This window comes from Microchirus variegatus, assembly GCF_963457635.1.
Source record: "Microchirus variegatus genome assembly, chromosome: 5".
NCBI classification, from domain to species: domain Eukaryota; kingdom Metazoa; phylum Chordata; class Actinopteri; order Pleuronectiformes; family Soleidae; genus Microchirus; species Microchirus variegatus.
In genome coordinates, this window is record NC_139806.1 from 21,220,900 (window position 1) to 21,242,002 (window position 21,103).

Below are 21,103 nucleotides of genomic sequence, written 5' to 3' on the forward strand. Positions count from 1 at the left end.
GACCAAATTCAAGCTGGTACATTTCTTGGACTGACGAGGTGACAGAGTTTATGCTCCGTTAGCTTTAAGAATTGAATCGATGGTAGGAAGACTCTGCATGGTGAGTAACTGCATGGTAAACTGGAAGCTACCTGGCAGTAACAAGCTGAAAGGGGCATTTAACCCCTATCATAACATAGGTGAACACATATCCTTCAATAAATGCTCGTATACTGGGACATGGACAGTAGTCCAGTTGAACAGCATATTGACTGTACATGGAAATGTAGTGACTCAAGAGTCCTCCCCTGTCCCAGGTGTCCTTTACATAATATTCCCTGTCACTGTGCAGTCACTGCCTGCTACTGTCAGAGCAGTGAGGAATAAACACAGTACTGATGTGTTTCTACTGTGCATGTGTGTGCATGTGTGTGTGTGTGTGTGTGTGAGAGGGAGAGAGAGTTTCTGCTCCAGCAGAAGTTCTGTGTTAGTCAAGGGCACAGTTCTCTGCTGTCGACCAGAATGAAGAAAGGTTTGTTGATGAGTTTCCACACAGTACACGACTGCACACAGAAATATGCATCCACACACCCAAACAAACAAATCTGCAAGGTCACAGCCAAGGTGGATGCTCCTCAGAGAAGTGATTGAGTGAAGCCCTCAGAGAGTTTTGGAAAGCTGCAGAGAAGTAAAACGCAAGGTTCAGAACACACACACACACACACACACACACACATTAAAAAAAAAAAAGAAAAAATCTTGCTCCCTGATCAAATGTTAGATCTAAGAAGCCAAAACAGCTTTTATTTACTCCAAATGATTTTGCTTGTTTGCCAACTTTTTGGGTGTGAAAACGTGTTACAGTCTAATCGTGTCCAAAGCTTAACATTTCACACACCAACAAACAAATTGGTAAAATTACTTCAGTACACAACTAAAGGATTAATTAGGTTAATATGTGCTGGGCCTAAAGGTTTAGTCTCGCATCCATTTATTTGCTGTGGCTCTTCAGCATATAAACAGCAACATTATCACTTTTTTTGAAGCCCTGTCTCTTTCTGCCTGAGGGATTTTTAGTCAATTCTACCTCTGTTTTGGTCTCCCCCACTCCTGAGGGAAATATGTCTGGCTCTTTACCTGCTAAATGCACCACTCTTATAACTATTAGTTGTAAACTGGGTGGCAATAGTTGTGACAATGCACAGTAATTATATATATTATTGTCATTAATATGATTGAATCATCCAAGTGCAGTTGTGTCCTTGCATTCACACATGAAGCGTTCACACATGATGTGTTTCTGTAGGACTGTACTTTTTTTCACTGTCTGCTCATTTCACATTGACTTACAGAGTGATATATTATCTTTTGATGCATAGCCTCACATTACACACATCGCAGTTAAGATATATTATCTCTGTGAGTTATCCGTTTCAGTGTGTGTGTGAGAATTACTTTCACCTCTGAAATGAGTTTATGTCAATCCCCTATGATGAGAGGAAAATTCTCCTCTTTCTTCTTAAAATTACTTTTTTTTCCCCCATTACTGAAATATAATATTTATTTGATACACTGAAAAGCTCACTTTTCTAACTCACAGAAAACTATGATAAGACAGTGGAGCAGAAGATAAGATGAGACATATTTTATTAATCCCTGTACGGAAATCAAGTCACCCAGCAGCTCAGAAAATAGACTTGACGGTAAATGAAAGCATAAATAGCATTTCAACCAGCAATCATACATTAAAGCTATGCTTACCTTTCTTGCATGTCTCACAGCACTTTGTAAAAATTTGAACATGAACACCTCCGACTCCCTCAAAGTCCCACCCTCCAGGGCGGAACGGCAGCAGCTATGAGCATGCGCGGTTCATTAGCAGCCTGGACACAGAGTGGTTGTCCGCTCTACTCTGACTGAAGGCTGGGACTGCGGAGGTTTCCTTGCTTTGGGAGATGATCCCGGCAACAGACGCTGCTGCTTGTTTAGCACAGTAACTGCAGAGTGATGAGTGCTTTCACGTGAGAGTCTCCAAACACCACAAAAAGTCGGCAGATTTAGCGATATAGTCACGTTGGTAACACTGCTCTGTCAGAGATGCACGCGACTCGCAAGCCATGACAGCGATCGGCGAGGCGTGCGACAGAAGACAGACAGGTAGCTCGGCCAATTATTTTATTCGGTCCGAATATTTTAATTGGTCATACTTTTGTCATAATAATATGAGAATTTAATTTTCAGTTTCAAAACCTGGTGGGTTTATCTTACGTTTTAGAGTGCCACACGCTTATTAGGAGCAATTTAATATTACAAAAGAAAAGTGTCAAAATGCAAGAAAGGTAAGTATAGCTTTAAGGATAAGTATTACACATACATATGTATCAGAGAAAAATAATTAACCCTTCAATCACTTTTTTTCGCAGTGAAAACCAGTGTGTTTGGGTATCTATTAATATTTGCTGGTCCAGGTGCAAATCCAAGTATTACACATGCGATTAAAATCAGCGAGTCTACTACCTCTCTGGTCAAACACCCGCTACTGCATTCACATTTTGCCATTGACTTTCTTTGTCACTGGTACAAACTTGTCCTAGACTCCTCCCCTATCATAAATATCACACTTTTGTTTCCTCCACTGCTTGGAACGCAGTGTGTGAGCGATTGAGGCTCATCTCACCGATCACCTCACTCAGTTGCAACTGGTGTCAGATTTCAATTGACCACATCCCCTGTATTGTTCTTCATTCTCTCGCTCTCTCCTGCCCTCCTCCTCTTCCCCACTCAGCTCTCAGCCCACTTCTTGGCTTTTTTATTATTATTATTATTTATTTATTTTTAAATCAAGCTTTGTGTGGTTAGAGGTTTCAGTTACCTTTTAAAAGTGTGAGGAAACTGACTTGAAATGTGTGTCTCTTTATCACTCAGTTTAATTATGTGACCATTATATGACTGTGGCCCTGAATTAAAACGGCTGTTTCAGTTTTACCCAACATTTGCTGCTGATTATATACTTATACTTTTGACGTCAGGGCCACTGTAATATAATAATATATCTCTGCTCACATCTACAGTAAAAAAAAAAAAAAAAAAAAGGACACATTTGTCAGTACCACAAACAAAAAAGAAATGTTGCTCTGCTCTAACGTGTCTCTCATGAATAGAATCTCAAATGTGAAACCATATATAATATATGTATGGTTTCAAAATAAATCATGAGGAAGAGGAAAGTCAAGTCTCACATGGCAATGGAACAGGCGCAAAGGAGATTATTTTAAAGATGCAGGCCTGCACATAATGCACAACTCAGCTCAGGGAAAAGCTGAGGAAGAAAAGTCTGGCTAGTGCTCACATTATTCGCACCATAATAAATCTCTAAATTATGCAAATGCATGCTCACTCTCATGTGCGCACACACAGAGAGAGAGAGAGAAAGGCAGACATTTATGCATTCATGCCAAGTCAGCAAAGTCCCAGAGACTTGAGAAGGGGGGGTTGGTTGTTATTTAGTTTCTCAGTGAATGTATTTATGGGAGGGCTGTTTTGATGGAGTTTGAGTTTTCCTTCTTTTATGGGTTGCTACGCTTTTGAGAGGAGAGGAGAAAAAGCGAAGGAAGATGAAATCAGCGATTTGTGAATAGAAAATCATCTAACAGGAGAGACGGAAGTGAACAGAACAGGGAGATGCTCAGTTTGAGTTGAGACGGAAGGAGGGGATATTAAAAGCAAAAGGTATGAGATGAGCACTGATTCAAATGGATAGCACAATTATTGAGATAGAGCCATGTCCCAGACCTCAGGAAGTTTTCCACAGGTTGGAGGCATGGAAACCATTCAAGTTTAACAAAAACATGAGTTAGAAAGAACAGAAATACATCTTTTCACACTTGTAATGTAGAATAGTTTGTGGTTTCAAGCTGCTATCCCATTGTTCCTGCTCTTACTGCTCAGTTAAGCAATCAATGTACTCCAGAATAAAAAAGAAAAATCCAGTAATTTACCTGAACGTATATTTCCACATTATTTATGACTGAATATCAGCTGTTATGTCAGGACAACGCACTGGCTGTTAACCTTCAATATACTGTACAGTCATGTGTTATCAACCATGAACGCCCATAGTTGGAAATAAGAGGTGAAGTAAGTGGAATGGAGAAGGTGGGTAATAAGAAATGGACAAGTGGAAACAAGTGGGAAAGGATATATGAAAACAGAAGCGAAAGGAATGGAGGGATCCTCATCCTCTTGTTGAGGATTTTTATGAGACAATAGTTGGAATTTGAATTGGGGTAAAGATGGGAAGTTGCTGCGCAGTAATATCAGGCATGGATGCCTTCTGAGTTGGAGAGAGTGCAGTGAATTGGAGCGTTATATGCAGGGAATGAGGATTACTCATTCAGCACACACACACAGACGCACACGTACATAACCCTATGTCTGATTTCAGGTATGAATATCAATGTTTCTGTCAACCTCTGGGGTTTTGAGGCAGGCTTTATGTTCAACAGATCTACTGTTTGTGTTGCCTGTGCTCCATTTGTTGTTGCATTAGATATAAATCTCTCTGCAGATTCACTCTTGTATTGCATCTTGGTGGTAATACAACATAACCACTGTGCCTCAAAGACAGACACAGTTTAAATCCTGTTCTTCTGTCCCAGCTGGTGTCTGTCAAGTTCACAGCTCCCTGACTCTGAACAATCTCTCTCTCCCGCTGCTGTAAAAGCACCTGGAGAGAGAGTTGTCCAATCTTTGTAGGTATTTTCGTAAAAGCTCGGGGATTCTAGACTCATTTGTTTTTTCAGTGTGTTATAACCAGCAAGACAGATCTAAGAAACATCTTTTGTTGTAAGGTTTGTAGTAATCTTGTTACTTTGTCCAAAAATATTTACCCATTTGAAGAGAATTAGTTCTATTTGAACACACCGATTAGTGACCTCTGCATATAACCCATACTAATTACACACCAGCAGTGGGCAGCGATTATCTGCACCCGGCAAAAATTAGAGGATCTGGTTCCTAGCTCTTTGCCCAGCCCTTGACACATACCAGGATTCGAACGAGCAACCCCCCACCTTACAAACCCAATGCCTGTTCTCTTAGCCACGGGCTGCCCCAGAGTTATTGCTTGCCGTAATTATGCAGCTTGCAGCAGCTGTGAAATAAACGCGACACTCCAGTGCGAATACAGTGTAAAATGGTTGTGTCAGGCCAAAAGAGCAAGAGCGAGTAGTGTCTGCAAAGAAGTGGACAAAATAGAGAGCAGTGTGTCAGTGACAATGCTCTGTAGGCCACTACAGAGCATTTAATAATAACAACATTCACCTTCTAACCTGGTATACAGAGTGTATTTACTTACCTTGTATCATTCAACCTTGTATCATTTATGCCTTTCTTTAATTCCCTTTAGCCTCAGAGAATAAGACATAACTCATGGAACATTATAGACAGCGCTTTGTGTAGGTCAGGATGTTTTCCGTCAAAGATTAATAAGGTCGAACATGGAAATCAGTGTAGTGCTCATTGGTAAGACTGAGCGACTGCAGCCACTCTTTATGGAAAGATGTATGACAAAATCTGCAGTTCATCTTGTTTTTATCCGTCTTTGTCTGGTACACTTTGATTTTTTGTTGATGGCCATGACGCCATATATATATATTTATATTTATATATATATATACAACTATATATCTGTCCTTGTAATCACGTGGTGGAGGTGGAGCTAATCCTAAATTGACATCTGGTGAAAAGCAAGTTAGGGCCTTGACATTAGGGATGGAACAATACCACTTTCTTTATGTCCAACACCGATATCAAAAACTTGAGCATCTATCTATACTAATATTATTCCGATATTATTCCAATTAACTAATTTTAGACCATTTATGGACTAAGAAGCGGTTAACAACACATTTGTGAGTCATTTCAAAGACATGTAGTTCTCCAACTGTCTAACAAAAATTGTTCTCCCTAAAAGAAGAAACAAACAGCCCAAACATGACTCAGCAAAAATGCTTTCTGTCTGTGCATTGTGAAGCATGAGACATATAGAATGTTTGGATTGTGTCAGATTGCCGATACTGATTCCCTTCCCTAGCCAACATTCATCCATTTACACTCACATTCACACCTTTAATGCACACAGTTTAAAATCTCCAGTTTTCCACTAATCCCATTTTGCATGTTTTTGGATTGTGGGAGGAAGCTGGAGTCCCTCTGGGGAATAACTGGGATTTAAACCAGTGACGTTCTTGTAGGAAGTTTCAATACAAGTCTGCAACTTTAGAAAAGTAACAATGTGTAACATTAAGGAGGGTGTATTGGCAGAAAAGGAATATACTTCCCATAAGTATGTTTTGTATAAATGTATAATCGCTTTAATATATATAAAAAAAGACCTCTGTGGACTTAGAATAATGACGAAGGGGGAGGAGGAAATGATAGAGAGGTTAAGAGAGTGTGGAGTGCAATCTGCAGTCTCACCATTATATTGTATGTCGTTAATTTTTACACCCTGGACCTTTAAACACTTAAAGCTGAATGCACTTGTTCAGACGTTGAACGAAGTGAATATTAAAACCTTCATCCCATCTTCTCTGTATAACAGAATGTAGATGATTATTTAAACAATCCTTGATGAAAATTTAACCTTTTTGTAATAAGCACCTTTGACTTTTGGGCTGTTTATTGAATAAGTTGCTTTTGGATTCACAAATAATACAACAATCAATCAGCTCATTTTTGAGTGAATGCATATCCTACAAAATTTGCTGTATTTTCAACTGTTGGTTTGACAACGTAACCTCAGCCTGACTGAGCCAGAAGATCTTTGTATTGGACAGGTTTTACTACTATTTAAGGTAGGATTGGAGATCCTGGAAGAACTGTTTGAGCAGCCTACATTTTGAATTCAAAAGTTCAAGCCCCTTTCCTCAGACTTCCCTCCGAAGCTACGCCTCCGCAGCATCGGTGACGTTCAGTACTTTTCATTGACACTAACTTTTTGGGATACTTGTTCAACGTGATGCCGAAGAACAACAAATACTCTCAAAAGACCACAAAGACATAATGGCATCACTTTGCAGCCCTTTCTGGGCTTTCAGTTGCAGCTATTGTTCAAACGCAGTGCCAATGTTCACTCTGGTCTTGGATCAGTCTGCATCAGCATTTTTCTTTTCCCAAAAAACATCTTTCGTTTGCAACCAACACACCTGTTGTTTTCTGCCATAACCTTGCTGCAACTGTCTCTTGTCTTGTTGGATTTATAGCAAGCTAGCATAAGCTCTGCCGTTGTCTTCTGAGCATGTGCGATTAGTGCACAAAGAGGTGTACACGCATTGGGGGGAGGGGGAGCAGATGGCAGTTTGATTGATGCATCAGGATCCAATTAACTTGTTCGAGCTGTTCAGTATGATTGGATGGTGTTTTTTACAGGCCTGTCCGTTCCACAGGTGACTGACATTTTACATTTTTGTGACAGTGAATTAATTAATTGGTTGGGAGTGAAGAGAATTTTAAGCAACACATTAAAACATGCTCCAGAAAATAATCTCCCACCCTACATTAAAAACAACAACATCACATCAATCATTCATTGGGTACATTCATAGACTGTGAAAATATGTATTAATATATAGTTTAAAAAGTTTAATTGTCATCTGATCTCCAGGATTAGTTGATTAATTTAATAAAACTCCATTTTCAGAGCAATGGCAGCCAATGAGTTAATGTCTACATATACAGTATATTGTGTCCTGCTGTGTGTTTGTTGGCCTCTCTATCTTCTACTAGACACTGTATCTATGTGTTGCAGGATTACTCTGAATGGGATGAAGGTGTCCAGGCCAGACGTCCGCATCGGCCGCTACAGAATGATTAAACACGAGAGAGACAAACACAACGAGCCCAACCCACAGAGGTACTGCATCACTGTCCAAACTCGTTCTCCATCTTCACGTTCCCATCGATCACACTGCTTACTTTTCACATCTACACTCACACACACACACATTCTTCTTTTTTCCTCTATTTGAAGGAATTATGACAACATGACCCTGCAAAGGACACGTGACACGACATAGCCGCCATTATTAGTGTTAGTTACAGTTCATTACGCTGCTCAGAAACATGAGCAGCTCAGATGATGAGGCCAGCAGTGAGTTCGTTTTTGTCCACTTTATCTGCTTTCAATCTGTCCAGTTTTACTGGAATTGCATGTAAAATATAGTCACCTGCTTTATTTTTACCGTTTTCCCCTGTAATGTCACATAATACAGTAGATTTGATCACGCCACCGTTTACAAATGCACCATTCACCTCTTCCTTTATCTTACACATCAGGGAACTATGGTGGCCTTTCCTTTGCATACCAGAATGGCCAGGACATCCTGGCCAAAAGAGACGATTGATCTAATCTCAATGGAAATTTCCTGGATGAATAAAGTGTAAGGGGTGGATGATTCAGGAATAGAATCAAATATCAAATATGATTGGATTTGGCATGTGTTCTTCTCATTACCGTAAGTCCTAGACCATTTGTGATATCTTCTATCTGGTGACCTATCGCCCTATGTCAGCTGAGATTTATACAGCACCCGCCACGACCCTCCAGGGACGATAGAATGGTAGATAATGGATAGATAGACTGGCGACCTATCGCCCTATGTCAGCTGAGATTTTCACCACACACCCCATGACCCTCATGTGGAGGATAAAGCAGTAGAAGACGGATGGATGGATACTGGAAAGCAGAGAAATAGAGCTTTGCACCCATATACTTGTCATTACAGTAGCCCTCAGGACTTTTACATTACATTATTATTACATGTCATTTAGCAGATGCTTTCATCCAAAGCGACTTACAATAAGTATACATTTCGACATTTGGTACAATAAGAGCTAGAAGTCGAAAGGGACGTATTTTAGTCGGCGGCGGAAGATGTGGAGGCTTTCTGCTGTCCGGATGTCGATGGGCAGCTATTTCCACTATTTAGGAGGACAGTGAACAGTTCGAGTTTGACGAGTGACTCTGTGATCCTCTCAGTGAGGGGGCAGCAAGCAGCTTTGCCGAAGCAGAGCAGAGCAGGCAAACTGGGGTGTAGGGTTTGTTCCTGTCCTGGATGTAGGCTGGGCTGGAACCTTTTGTCACATGGAACACAAGCACAAGAGCTGATTCAAAATGTTCAGCTCATCAGCAAGCTCTGCAGAAGCCTGATTTGAATCAGGTGTTTTGGAGCAAGGAAACTTCTAAAACATGCAGCGCAGTGGGTCCCCAGGACCAGGATTGAAGAACCCTGCATTAGAGTCTTGAAGCAGATGCGAGCAGCTACAGGAAGCCAGTGAGGGGAGGAGCGGTGTAGTGTGAGAGAACTTTGGTAAATAGAAGACCAATCGAGCTGCTGCATTCTGGATGAGCTGCAGAGGTCGAATCGTACACGCAAGGAGACCGGCCAGAAGGGAGTTGCAGTAAGTCCAAGTGTGAGATGACAAGAGCCTGGACCAGAACCACCTTCTGGGTTAGAAGAGGCCGTATCTTCCTGATGTTGTGCAACATGTACCTGCAAGATTGAGCTGTTGTAGCAATGTTGGCGGTGTGGGAGAGATGGTCGTCCCACGTTCCTTGCAGTATGAGAAGGAGCTACCACCGAGTTGTCGAGGGTGATGGTCAGGTCTTTGGTGGTAAAGCCCTTTCCTGGAAGAAAAAGAAGAGTTTCAAGTGATGGTCAGACATCCATTTAGATTAGTGCTGTCAAACGATTAAAATATTTAATCGCGATTAATCGCATTAATGTCATAGTTAACTCGTGATTAACCGCAATTAATCTCACATTTTTATCTATTCTACATGTTCCTTGATTTCTTTTTGTACCATTATTTTTCCTTATTTTAATACTCTTATCAACATAGAAAAGTGGACTGGCTTGCTTTGTGTAAATGTTATTTGCATATTTTGGCATATACTGTAGTGTAGGGCTGAACAATTAATCGAAATGTATCTAAATTGCAATACAAGTTACTGCAATTTCAAGAAACAATATTTATAATATAATACTTGTTCAAGCCAAAATATAATTTAGATGAATTATTAGATTATTACACATTTTATTCTAAAGACTGAACCACCCTGGCAGATAAACTAATCTATGTTACAGACTAAACATTGATAATGGAAGTGTTCACTGTCCTAAGAAGAATATCTGCACAATTGTGTGTGTGTGTGTGTGTGTGTGTGTGTGTGTGTGTGTGTGTGTGTGTGTGTGTGTGTGTGTGTGTGTGTGTGTGTGTGTGCGCGTGCATGTGTGTGTGTGTGTGTGTGTGTGTGTGTGTGTGCGCGTGCATGTGTGTGTGTGCGAGCGAGGAGCTGTGTGTGTGTGTGTGCGCGAGCGAGGAGTTGTGTGTGTTGTAGGAGGTACGAGAGGTACGTAGGTGAAGCAGGAAGTAATGTGTTGTTTACATTAGAGAGCCGCAGGTGAATATCACCGTCGCTCTGCATATGTTGAGTTATTCCTCTCATTGTGAAAGAGCCGCACAATAATAACAGAGTCTTTGCATCACCCGCAGTGTTGTGAATAAAGAGCCGTTCTTTAACGAAGACGAAGTCCCGTGGTTTAATGTGTTGTTGCCGTAACGAGCTAACCCGAGCTGAAGGAGCTAGCAGAGAAGCGCTCGCCATCCGCTCAAAACGGAACGTTTACTCTTTACTTACGCGAGCCGACTACTCTTTGACCGGCTCGCGCAGCTTGTCTGTTGTTGTGTTTCCGGTCTATCTAGATATGGTGTGGTGTTGTAGTTGTTCTAACGTTACTAGTTGATGCAACAGCATGTGAAAAAAACTACAACGTTGGCTCGGCCAAAAAGAGCGTTAATCGCGCGATAAAAAAATTGACGCCGTTAAAATGGGTTCGCGTTAACGCCGTTAATAACACGTTTAACTGACAGCACTAATTTAGATATGTCAGTCAGACAAGCACAGATCCGATCTGCTACATGTGTTTCAGACTTGTACACAGACCCACAGACTGGTGAATGAGTGGGGTGTCGTCAGTGTAGCTTCCGTGGAACGATCGTCCAATTACAGAAAAGATTCACCAGCGTGCCAAACGTTTGTAGGCTACCATAATTCTGGTTGAATAACTGCCAGAAAGTGAAAGTGAAAGTTATCACTCACTCATTGAACATTTTTTGATCCAATCCAGACAGCCTGAATGTCATGAGATTTTATAGATTTATATTTTGAATATTCCCGAAAGTTTGTCCATTTAGGGCTGCTGTAGAAACATTGCGGCACAACATGGCAGCCTCTGTGAAACAATGCCCTTGCCTCAAATATGAATAAAAGGCTAATTCTAAGCCTACGAAAAGAAAATTATTTTTATTTGAAAGTGATTTTGCACTTACACAAACATACATATGGATAATGCATTCAATTTCTCCAAATAAACCTTCCTAATCATACACAATGAACCTTTAATGATTTGGAAGATGTGAAATGGCCAACATTTGCTCTTCCCAGAAACAACCCCCAAGGCTTTAAATGCTGCTCTTTTGGCGTCATCGTTTCAATTTGCTTTTAGAGCAAATGCGTAAAAACTCTCCCCATACAAAAGTGTTATGTTTTGATGAATGGGAACCAATATGCAGAGATGAGCCCTTCTAGACACATTAATCACCAGGAGTATAGCACCTCATATTAAGCTGCTTAAACATGGATTATCACTGTTTATTCTCCTCTACGAGCCTCCGTTTTCATGCCTGGATAGGCTGAGCAGTGATGCCTCTCAACACAAAAATCGATAGCTGCCGTAGCTGCAGCAGAATGAAGATATAGTGAACTCCATTTCCTCTGTCGGTACTCTTTTGTCCCCTTTGATTTCTTTTGAAATTATTACGTCACAGCATTTGGACAGGACTGCATTACCTCATGGTTCACACTGAGCGTCAATTTAGTTGTGGCTCCTAAATTGGTTTATAAAATGATTAAAAATTGCTGGCAGCTGTAGTTGTGTGAAAGAGGAATAACAGATCCTCTATCTCTCTCTCTCTGCTGCTGCTGCAGTTGATGTGCATCCAGTCAAACAATTTGTGGCATGTTTGATTTGAATTTAGCCTCTGAACCTTGCATGTAATGCATCATTGTAACCTTTATTTAATCAGTGAGTGCAGCGTGTAGACATCTCTAAAAAGGTCATGAATTCAAAGTTTAAATTCATCTCAAAATGATGAGACTCGTAATGTTGTCCATAAATCATTGCGTCTGCATGGTGCAAAATTCTGAAAAGCAATCTTCAAGTCCTGCAGTCTGAGTTTTCTTTTAACATATATTTGAATGAGAAAACTTCACATTTCATTGGGAATTTCTTTATACACGCAGCACTTTTCTAGTCTTCCTGACTTATGGCGCTTTTCCTTCTAGCACAACTCGTTGTACCTTTTTGCGTTTTTGGTACCTGCTCTGGTGAGGTTCCAAGTGAAGGAATAGCGATACAAATATGTGATGTAGACAGCCTGCCGGCCACTGATTGGTCAGAGAGTGTCGTGACTGTAAGAGTCATGAGTGCGACGTCTGACACAGGAATCAAAGCGAACAGTGCCAAACTGTAGATCAGTTCATAAAACTTTAAAATCCTGAAAAACATGCATTGATCTCCAACATTAAGCAAGAAAATGTCTAAAATATGAACGTTAAACAGAGTCTGGTGTACTGTATTTAGCAACAGCTCTGCTCAAAGCCAGCAATCATGAGCACAATCACAACCCTTTCAGGTGCATTCAGTTTAGTTCAGTGACGGACTCTGTGCCCCATTCATGCAGGAAGTATTTCAAATTCCTGGCCAATCACACAATAATTGTGCGACACCACACAAGAAAACAGTTCTGCCCAGACAATGTGTGAAGAACAAGGGGCAAGAACTCCCAAAGGAGGGCTGTGAGAAAATAATGACGTCATTCTTTTCTCACAGCCCAGTGTGAGAGAACAAATGTCTCGGAATATGTAAAGGCCTTTAGCCAGGGATCGAAGATTTCTGAGTTTGTACTTACATTGGCCAAATAGTTTCCAACGTGCTTTAAATCCATTGATACCTATTTCTATTCAAGGTATCAGAGCGTTGGTCAATTTTAATGACATCATCCATTTTGCCATCTCTGCTGTAACTTCCAGGGTATACCCTTTATTTGTTTGTGGGAAAAATTACACAACAAAACAAAGACGCTCTTTATTGATGCTATAATTATGTCACAAATGGCTCACAACTTCTCGTTGCTGTTTGTGACGAGTCCCTTGATCCCATGCCTGCTGCTCAACATCATCAAACTGTGTATTTTGTATTGTTTAAATTACATACAGTGTAAAATACAGACAGTTGGAATTCATATGTCAAAACGTTCAAAAGTTTTGGATAAAAACACAAAAAAGCAGATATAGAGATAAAACCTAACTGGTATATTCTTCAAAAGACTTCAAATTATCCTAAAGTCAATCCTGAGAGATCAACCAGAAAATGAAATGTTTTTTAAGACGGAGTCATTTTTTTTCTACCTGCTGAAACATGTCAGATGTCAGACTTGTATTAAGTGGTGGTTTAACTTTCACGCTAACAATCTATACAGTGAAATAGCAGCAATAACTTCAATCTGAGGAATGTCTAAAATAACCAGAGCTGTATAATATGTCATCCATCATTGTTGTGTGTCTCTGCATTTGTGTGTGTGTGTATGTGTGTGAAGGAGAGTGAGACTCAGCGAGAGAGAGAGATTCAACGATCCCTCAGTAATTGCCTGCTGAAATGACACCATAGAGATGGAGCCGGCTGGGTCAGACTAGTCTAGTTGCCTTCATCAAAGTCAATAAATCAGCAACGAGACTCAAATGATGTGTGTGCGTGTGCGTGTGCGTGTGCGTGTGTGTGTGTGTGCGTGTGTGCGTGCGTGCGTGCGTGCGTGCGTGCGTGTGTGTGTGTATATACTTGTATTTGTTACCTCTTTAGGAGCTTTTCTGGCATAAACACATGTCAGGACCAGTACTCTTCATGGAGGTACTCTAATGAGGCAGACTCTAATTTCTGAGGAACAGGTTTGGTTTGGGCTGGAATTGTGGTTAGGTTAAGATTAGGGTTCGGTATTAACTGGTTGTCCCTTATGGGGACAAAATGTAAGTCCCCATAACGTAAATTAATATATTAAAGCAGCTATAGGACGGAAGTTCCAATAAACGCTGTTTTTTTGGTGTGTATCTGCGTCATTACCTCGTTTATGAAGCCCTGAAGTTTTGAAACATACAGTTCAGCCACTGCTGAAGAAGCTGTGCTGTATTGTAATCTTAGGCTCAGCAAGATTTCTGAAAAAACCTGTTCTTGTTACGTAACCAGCATTTCTCCTGAACAGCAGATCCTCCTGGTCTGGGCACTTGTCCGGGCACATCCGGTTGCGTACATTCTACCGCAGAAGAAGAAAAACATCCGTTGTGGAGGTGTTTCACGAGCGACAGTGTCTTCTGACTAGGGATGCACTGATTGCCATATTTGGGGCCGATTCTGATTTTTCAAGAAGTTTGACCTGCCGATACCGATTTTAGCCGATTCCGATTTAATTTTTTTAAACCACTTTACAGCATACAGAAAGATATATATTTTTGCATATTTTCTTTAAAGCGGACCTAGACCGGAAGTTCCTATTAATGCAGTTTTTTTGGTGTGTATCTGCGTCATTACCTTGTTTATGAAGCCCTGAAATTTCGAAACAGTTCAGCCATTGCTGAGAACGCTGTGTTTATTGTAATCTCGGGGCTCAGCGAGATCTCTGAAAATCCCGTAATAGTTACGTAAACATCGGTTCTCCTGAACAAGCGATCGTCCTGCTCCGGGCACTAGTCCGAGTCACACAGGGAGACTTCCGGCGCTGTGTCGAGCGGCAGCCAGCAACAGTTGCTCTCTCTTTTTTCCGCACTTTTAGCTATTTTTCTTATTTTATTTTATTTGTATTGGTGTTTTTTCCCAGTAAGTTGTTGTGCTAACCCTAGCCAACCATGTTTGTGAACTTTTTTCCATGTTTTTTGTCCGTGTGTCTCATTCTTGGGACAATTTTTCCTGACCGCATCTCCGTCTTGTCGCAGCAATGCGGCGAGTCTATTGTTTACACCCGAGACCAGCTGTTGTCGCTAACACCATCGGCGCTAATGCGGGAGAGGCCTGAAATCCCCAAAGAACTGAGGAGGAAGTACAGGGGATGTATACAAACCTTCTCTCCCTTCCATCACCATGGGGAACGTGAGGTCGCTGGCTAATAAGATGGACGAGCTGGCGGGCCTGATGAGGACTCAGCGGGTGTATCGTGAGAGCAGTGTGCTGTGTTTCACGGAGACGTGGCTCCACGAGGACATCCCGGACTCGAATGCAACTGTGGACGGCTTTCAGACTGTTCGGGCGGACAGGAGTCACCGGGAGAGTGGCAAGAGTAAAGGTGGAGGACTTGCTATTCTTATTAACAACAAGTGGTGTCATCCTGGTCACGTTACTGTGAAGGAGCGTGTGTGCAGCCCGGACATTGAACTGCTTGCCGTGAGTCTGCGGCCATACTATCTGCCGAGGGAGTTCTCACACGTTATCGTCCTCGTTGTTTACATTCCTCCGACCGCAAACGCGGCGTGCGCGAGTGACGTCATACACACCGTCGTCGCGGATCTTCAGACACGGCACCCAGACGCATTCATTGCAATATCTGGGGACTTTAACCACATCACTCTGGCTGCCACACTGCCCACTTTCAAGCAGTTTGTGGACTGTCCCACCAGGGAAAACAAGACACTGGACCTGCTGTATGCCAATGTTAAGGAGGCTTACAGCTCCACTGCCCTTCCTCCTCTTGGAAGATCGGACCACAACCTCATCCACCTGCAGCCCCTGTATAAGCCCCAAGTCCAGCGGCTTCCTGTGACCACCAGGACTGTGAGGAGATGGTCACAGGAGACTGATGAAGCTTTACAGGGCTGCTTTGAACTAACAGACTGGGAGCTGCTCTGTGATTCACATGGAGAGGACCTTGATGATCTCACGGACTGCATAACGGGGTACATCAATTTCTGTGTGGACAGCGTTGTTCCTAAAGTGACTGTACGCTGTTTCCCCAACAACAAGCCGTGGGTCACCAGAGACATCAAGGTCCTGCTGAATGAGAAGAAGAGGGCCTTCAGAGATGGGGACAGAGAGCAGATGAGGCAGGTCCAGAGGGAGCTTAAGGAGAGGATTAAACAGGGCAAAGACAACTACAGGAGGAAGCTGGAGCACAAACTCCAGCAGAACAATGTTAAGGACGTGTGGAGTGGTATGAGGAGCATCACTGGCTACAAACCATCTGGTAGCCAGACAATAGGAGGTGGTACTGAACGAGCCAACGAGCTGAATTTGTTCTTCAACAGATTTGATGAAAGGGCTCCGGACTACCCCTCCCCCAGCTCCTCTACAACCATTCACCTCCAAACCTCCAGCCCTGCTGACACCCCTCCCCCTCAACTCCTTCCTGACTTTACCCAACCTGTTCCACCAACCCCCACCCCCCCGCCATCACCTTCCCCCCCCGCCATCACCTTCCCCCCCCCCCCCATCAACACACACAGCAGACAGACCTTCACTGCAGAGCAGGTGAGGAAGGAGCTCTGCAGACTCCGCCCGGGCAAGGCAGCTGGTCCCGACGGTGTCAGCCCGAGGGTCCTCAAAACATGTGCGACCCAGCTGAGCGGAGTCCTGCAGTACATCTTCAACCTCAGCATGAGTCTGGAGAGGGTCCCGGTGCTGTGGAAGACATCCTGCCTTGTACCAGTACCGAAGAAGGTGCGTCCCAGCACCTCCGAAGACTACAGACCGGTGGCGCTGACGTCACACTTGATGAAGTCCCTGGAGAGGCTGGTCCTGTCACTTCTTCGGCCCCTGGTCAGCTCATCACTGGACCCTCTACAGTTTGCCTACCAGCCGAGACTGGGTGTGGAGGACGCCATCATCTTCCTGCTCCACCGTGCCTGCGCCCACCTGGACAGACCGGGATGCACTGTGAGAATCATGTTCATGGACTTCTCCAGTGCGTTCAATACCATCCGGCCTGCTCTGCTGGGGAGTAAGCTGACGGCGATGGATGGAACCTCCCCTGGTTTCCTGGATTACGGACTATTTGACGGGTCGACCACAGTATGTCAGACTGCAGGATGGTGTGTCTGATACTGTGGTCAGCAGCACTGGGGCTCCACAGGGAACTGTTCTTTCCCCCTTTCTGTTCACCCTGTACACCTCAGACTTTCAGTTCCTCTCTGAGTCCTGCCACCTGCAGAAGTTTGCTGACGACTCTGCAATCGTTGGCTGTGTCAGTGAGGGGAAGGAGGAGGAGTACAGGGGCGTTGTGGACTCCTTCGTCGAGTGGTGTGGAGCTAATCATCTGATTCTCAACTCCACCAAGACTAAGGAGCTAGTGGTATATTTCCGCAGGAGGAAATCTACCCCCACACCCATCTCCATCAACGGTGTGACTGTAGATGTTGTCCAGGATTACAAGTACCTTGGAGTATACCTGGACAATAAACTGGACTGGGCCAAGAACACTGAGGCTGTGTACAAGAAGGGCCAGAGTCGTCTCTATTTCCTGAGGAGGCTCCGGTCATTCAACGTATGTAACACCATGCTGAGGATGTTCTACCAGTCGGTGGTAGCCAGTGCCATCTTCTTTGCTGTTGTGTGCTGGGGCAGCAGGCTGAGGGCAGCAGACGCCAAGAAGATCAGCAGGATCATCAGGAAGGCTGGCTCTGTCCTGGGGGTCCAGCTGGACTCTGTGGTGGTGGTGTCTGAGAGGAGGATGCTGTGTAAACTGCACAGTATCCTGGACAACATCTCTCACCCTCTCCACCAGCTGCTGACTTCGAGCAGAAGCACCTTCAGCAACAGACTCATTCTCCCCCGGTGTAACACAGAACGCCAGAGGAAGTCTTTTCTTCCTGTGGCCATCAGGCTGTTTAATTTAGCTACTTCTGGCCGCATTAGGAACAGTGGAGACACTGTGTCCTGATCCAAATGTCACTTTACCCATATCACTTCATCACTTTACTTTGTTTGCACTATGCTGATAACATTAGTCACCTTATCACTGTTTATAACTTTCAACATTTGCTCACCATATTTTAGTTGTACTTATTTTATTTCCGTGCATACTGCTGTATATTATATATACCTACGTTGACTGTGATTCTTTTTTGATTCTTTTTGTGGCATTGTTGCATTTAAGTTACTGTTGTAAGTTACTGTTTTTCCTTCTGTTTGGCACTTTGTTGCATTTGTCTTACTTGTTTTTATTTTTATTTTTATTTTTATTTTATTTTATTTTATTTTATTTTATGTATCTTTTAACTCTTGTACATCTACACTTTTACCTCCCAATTGTTGCACAATAATTTCCCTCGGGATAAATAAAGCATCTTGAATCTTGAATCTTGAATCTTGAATCCGGTTGCGTACCTTGAACCGCAGAAGAAGAATAACGTCCGTTGTGGAGGTGTTTCACGAGCGACAGTGTCTTCTGACTCTGGGTCCAACTCCGGGTCAAAGTCATAAAAGAGAGACGTAACGAAGCCATTTTTAAACATTGTTAAAACAATGTTTTGATAATGAGTAGCAGTACATCCACCGTTCCAGAGGGGGGAGATGCGCTAGGAGGAGAAAGAGATTTTTTTTTCAACAAAGGTAGTTATTATCAGTGTTCTAGACATATTGTCTGTCATTGTCCAATCAGAATAGTCAGATTCAAGTCATGTTTTATGGTCCTGCCTCTTTTGGGGTGATTTGATTGATGTGGATAATCGCCCCAAAAATTCTCCCATTTACTCTCATGTTAAAAACTTTTTTTTCGAAAAACATACCCTCCAATGCATTTTTTATGAGGATTTATGTGCATGCACAAACGTGCTTGCGTCATTCGTAAACCGAGCAAAGAGAGGAGGGGATATCTTCTCTTCACATCTCGTCTCCCGATAAGTTGTCGCCTCTCCGATGGCGGCGCTCTCGTTTAATCGGTCCCAGCACGAACTGATAAGTACACGTAGTTTGACCAGTGCCACGGAGTTCACGCTTTCATACTTGTTAGCTGTTTATGGCTTGTAGCAGTGACAGCAGTCATTTGAGTCAACGTTCATTAGCTTGTTTGCTAACATTGTTGACGTTTGTATAGCTCAGGGTTTAACTGCAGGTTAAAATTCACGCAAATCAGACAATCAGATTGTTTCGTGTAAGAAAGTATTCTAGGATGCATTAAGCAACACATCTAAATAATGATTTTGACTGAACTATCTTGTCATATGTTTGTTGTATGTATCTGGTAAAGGTTGTGAAAACTCTTGTTCCTCTTGATCCTTTGTCAGTTAATCAATACTTGCTGCCCTGTCTTTATGTGGTTGCTGGACACATCTTGTGTCCTGTTTAACTATTTAACTTCATACAACATTAGATTCATATAAATAATTTTTGTTCATCAAGTTGCCATCTAGTGGACACAAGAGGGACTCTGTTTATCATCTAACAACAAATTGATACTGTCTTTTTTTATGCACCTAGTGAATGGGTCACCTTAATCATTATCAGAAAAAATTGCCTCCCCTGAAATTTTCTTCAGGAGCCGCCACTGCTTCCAGGTATTGGCCAATCACAAGACACTTGGGAAAGCTCTCGTTGGCTGGGCAATCACAACAGTCTGTCTTCTGGGTGTGAGATTTCAGTCTGAAACGCGGCTGATGAGAGAGCTTCAGTGAGGAGAGATTTATTTCGGCTCGTTTCCAGCAACTGGAAAACCCCTATGGTTTTTGACCATAAAAACAAGTTAAAGTATATAAGTAGACCTCCATAACTCACATACAGTATATGTGCGATAGGACCACTCTATGTGAGCTTTGAGGTGAAGTTATGCTGTATGGTTAGAATGAGTTTAGAGTTTGGCCAGGAGTAGTTAAAGTTAAGAGATAGAGCTAGACATTCAGTTGTTATGGTTAAGGTTAGGGTAAGGGGCGAAGGAATGCATTATTTCCATGAGTGTCCTCGCTAAGAATACTGCACAAACGTGTGTGTGTGCGCGCTTAATTCCCAGTTTTCTCCTCCTTCTCTCTCTCTCTCTATATATATATATATATTTGTATATATCAATCTATCTCTTCTGGTCTGAGGTCCAGACTTCCTCAATAAGAGGTGACACCAACAGGGACACTATTTATTTGAATCCAATACATTATTCATAACTGTAGCAAGGGGGCAGGAAATAATGGGCCTATTAGTCAGCACAAACGTCCTTTTTTTTTTCTTTTCTTTTTTACAGAACTACTGGGCAGTCATAACATCTATGAGATTGTGAGTTGAGCCTCAGTGATTTCAGCACTATTATTGGATCATTACAAACCACACTGTACTTCGAGGACCTAATAAACTTGGGTACAATATCAAGTATGATGTATGTAGACTGTGCAAGCATGACACCTACTGAATCACTGGCCTAGACGCAAGTACAGCAGATAAGACTTTAGTACAGAAGATAAAATGTCATCAGAATGTGCTCGTGGTAAACAACAGAACAAGATGAATCGTGTTTTTCAGCTGCGAGCTACAGCTCTGCTATTTGCTTTCATGCAGCATCTTTCTTAGCACGGTGGTAACAGCTAGAGGACAAGTCTTACAAACATGGATTGCTTCGTCACGTTGCACTTTTATTGAATACCAGGTCAAAACAGCACACAACACTCTGTGAGATGGTCATCCTTAATTGTTTTAGATTGTCTGAAAAATGTGTGCAGGCCGTCTTTGTGTCACTGTCACTGTTACTGTGACAAGAGCCATCTTTAAACCGATCTCACAGTGTGACGTCGGACCACCGTTTAGGAGCCACAACAAAGGATTATTGTTTGAACAAAAACGTTTTTATGATTATAATGCTTTACTATTTTCCCATCATTACCCTGGAGTAGACTACATGTCGTCTCATGCCAGGATCAGACATCACAAATCTGGTTTTCAAGAGATTTGGTTGTCAACGACACATTTCCAGTGTCAGACCCAATTATGAATGATGGGCAGACTTGTATTGTAGATAAAAACAGAGATTTGGCATCTGGGATGTT

At 42.4% G+C, this 21,103-nt stretch overlaps 1 protein-coding gene across 1 annotated transcript in view; it reads left to right on the forward strand.

The window, feature by feature from the left end:
- Window positions 1–21,103, forward strand: part of b4galt2 (UDP-Gal:betaGlcNAc beta 1,4- galactosyltransferase, polypeptide 2) — a gene marked incomplete at both ends in the record, with an annotated part of 194,854 nt that overhangs the window by 164,694 nt on the left and 9,057 nt on the right. Inside the window, one exon of the mRNA XM_083890053.1 lies at window positions 7,790–7,894. Coding sequence (XP_083746179.1) covers window positions 7,790–7,894 — 105 coding nt within the window. The remainder of the gene's footprint in view (window positions 1–7,789; window positions 7,895–21,103) is intronic.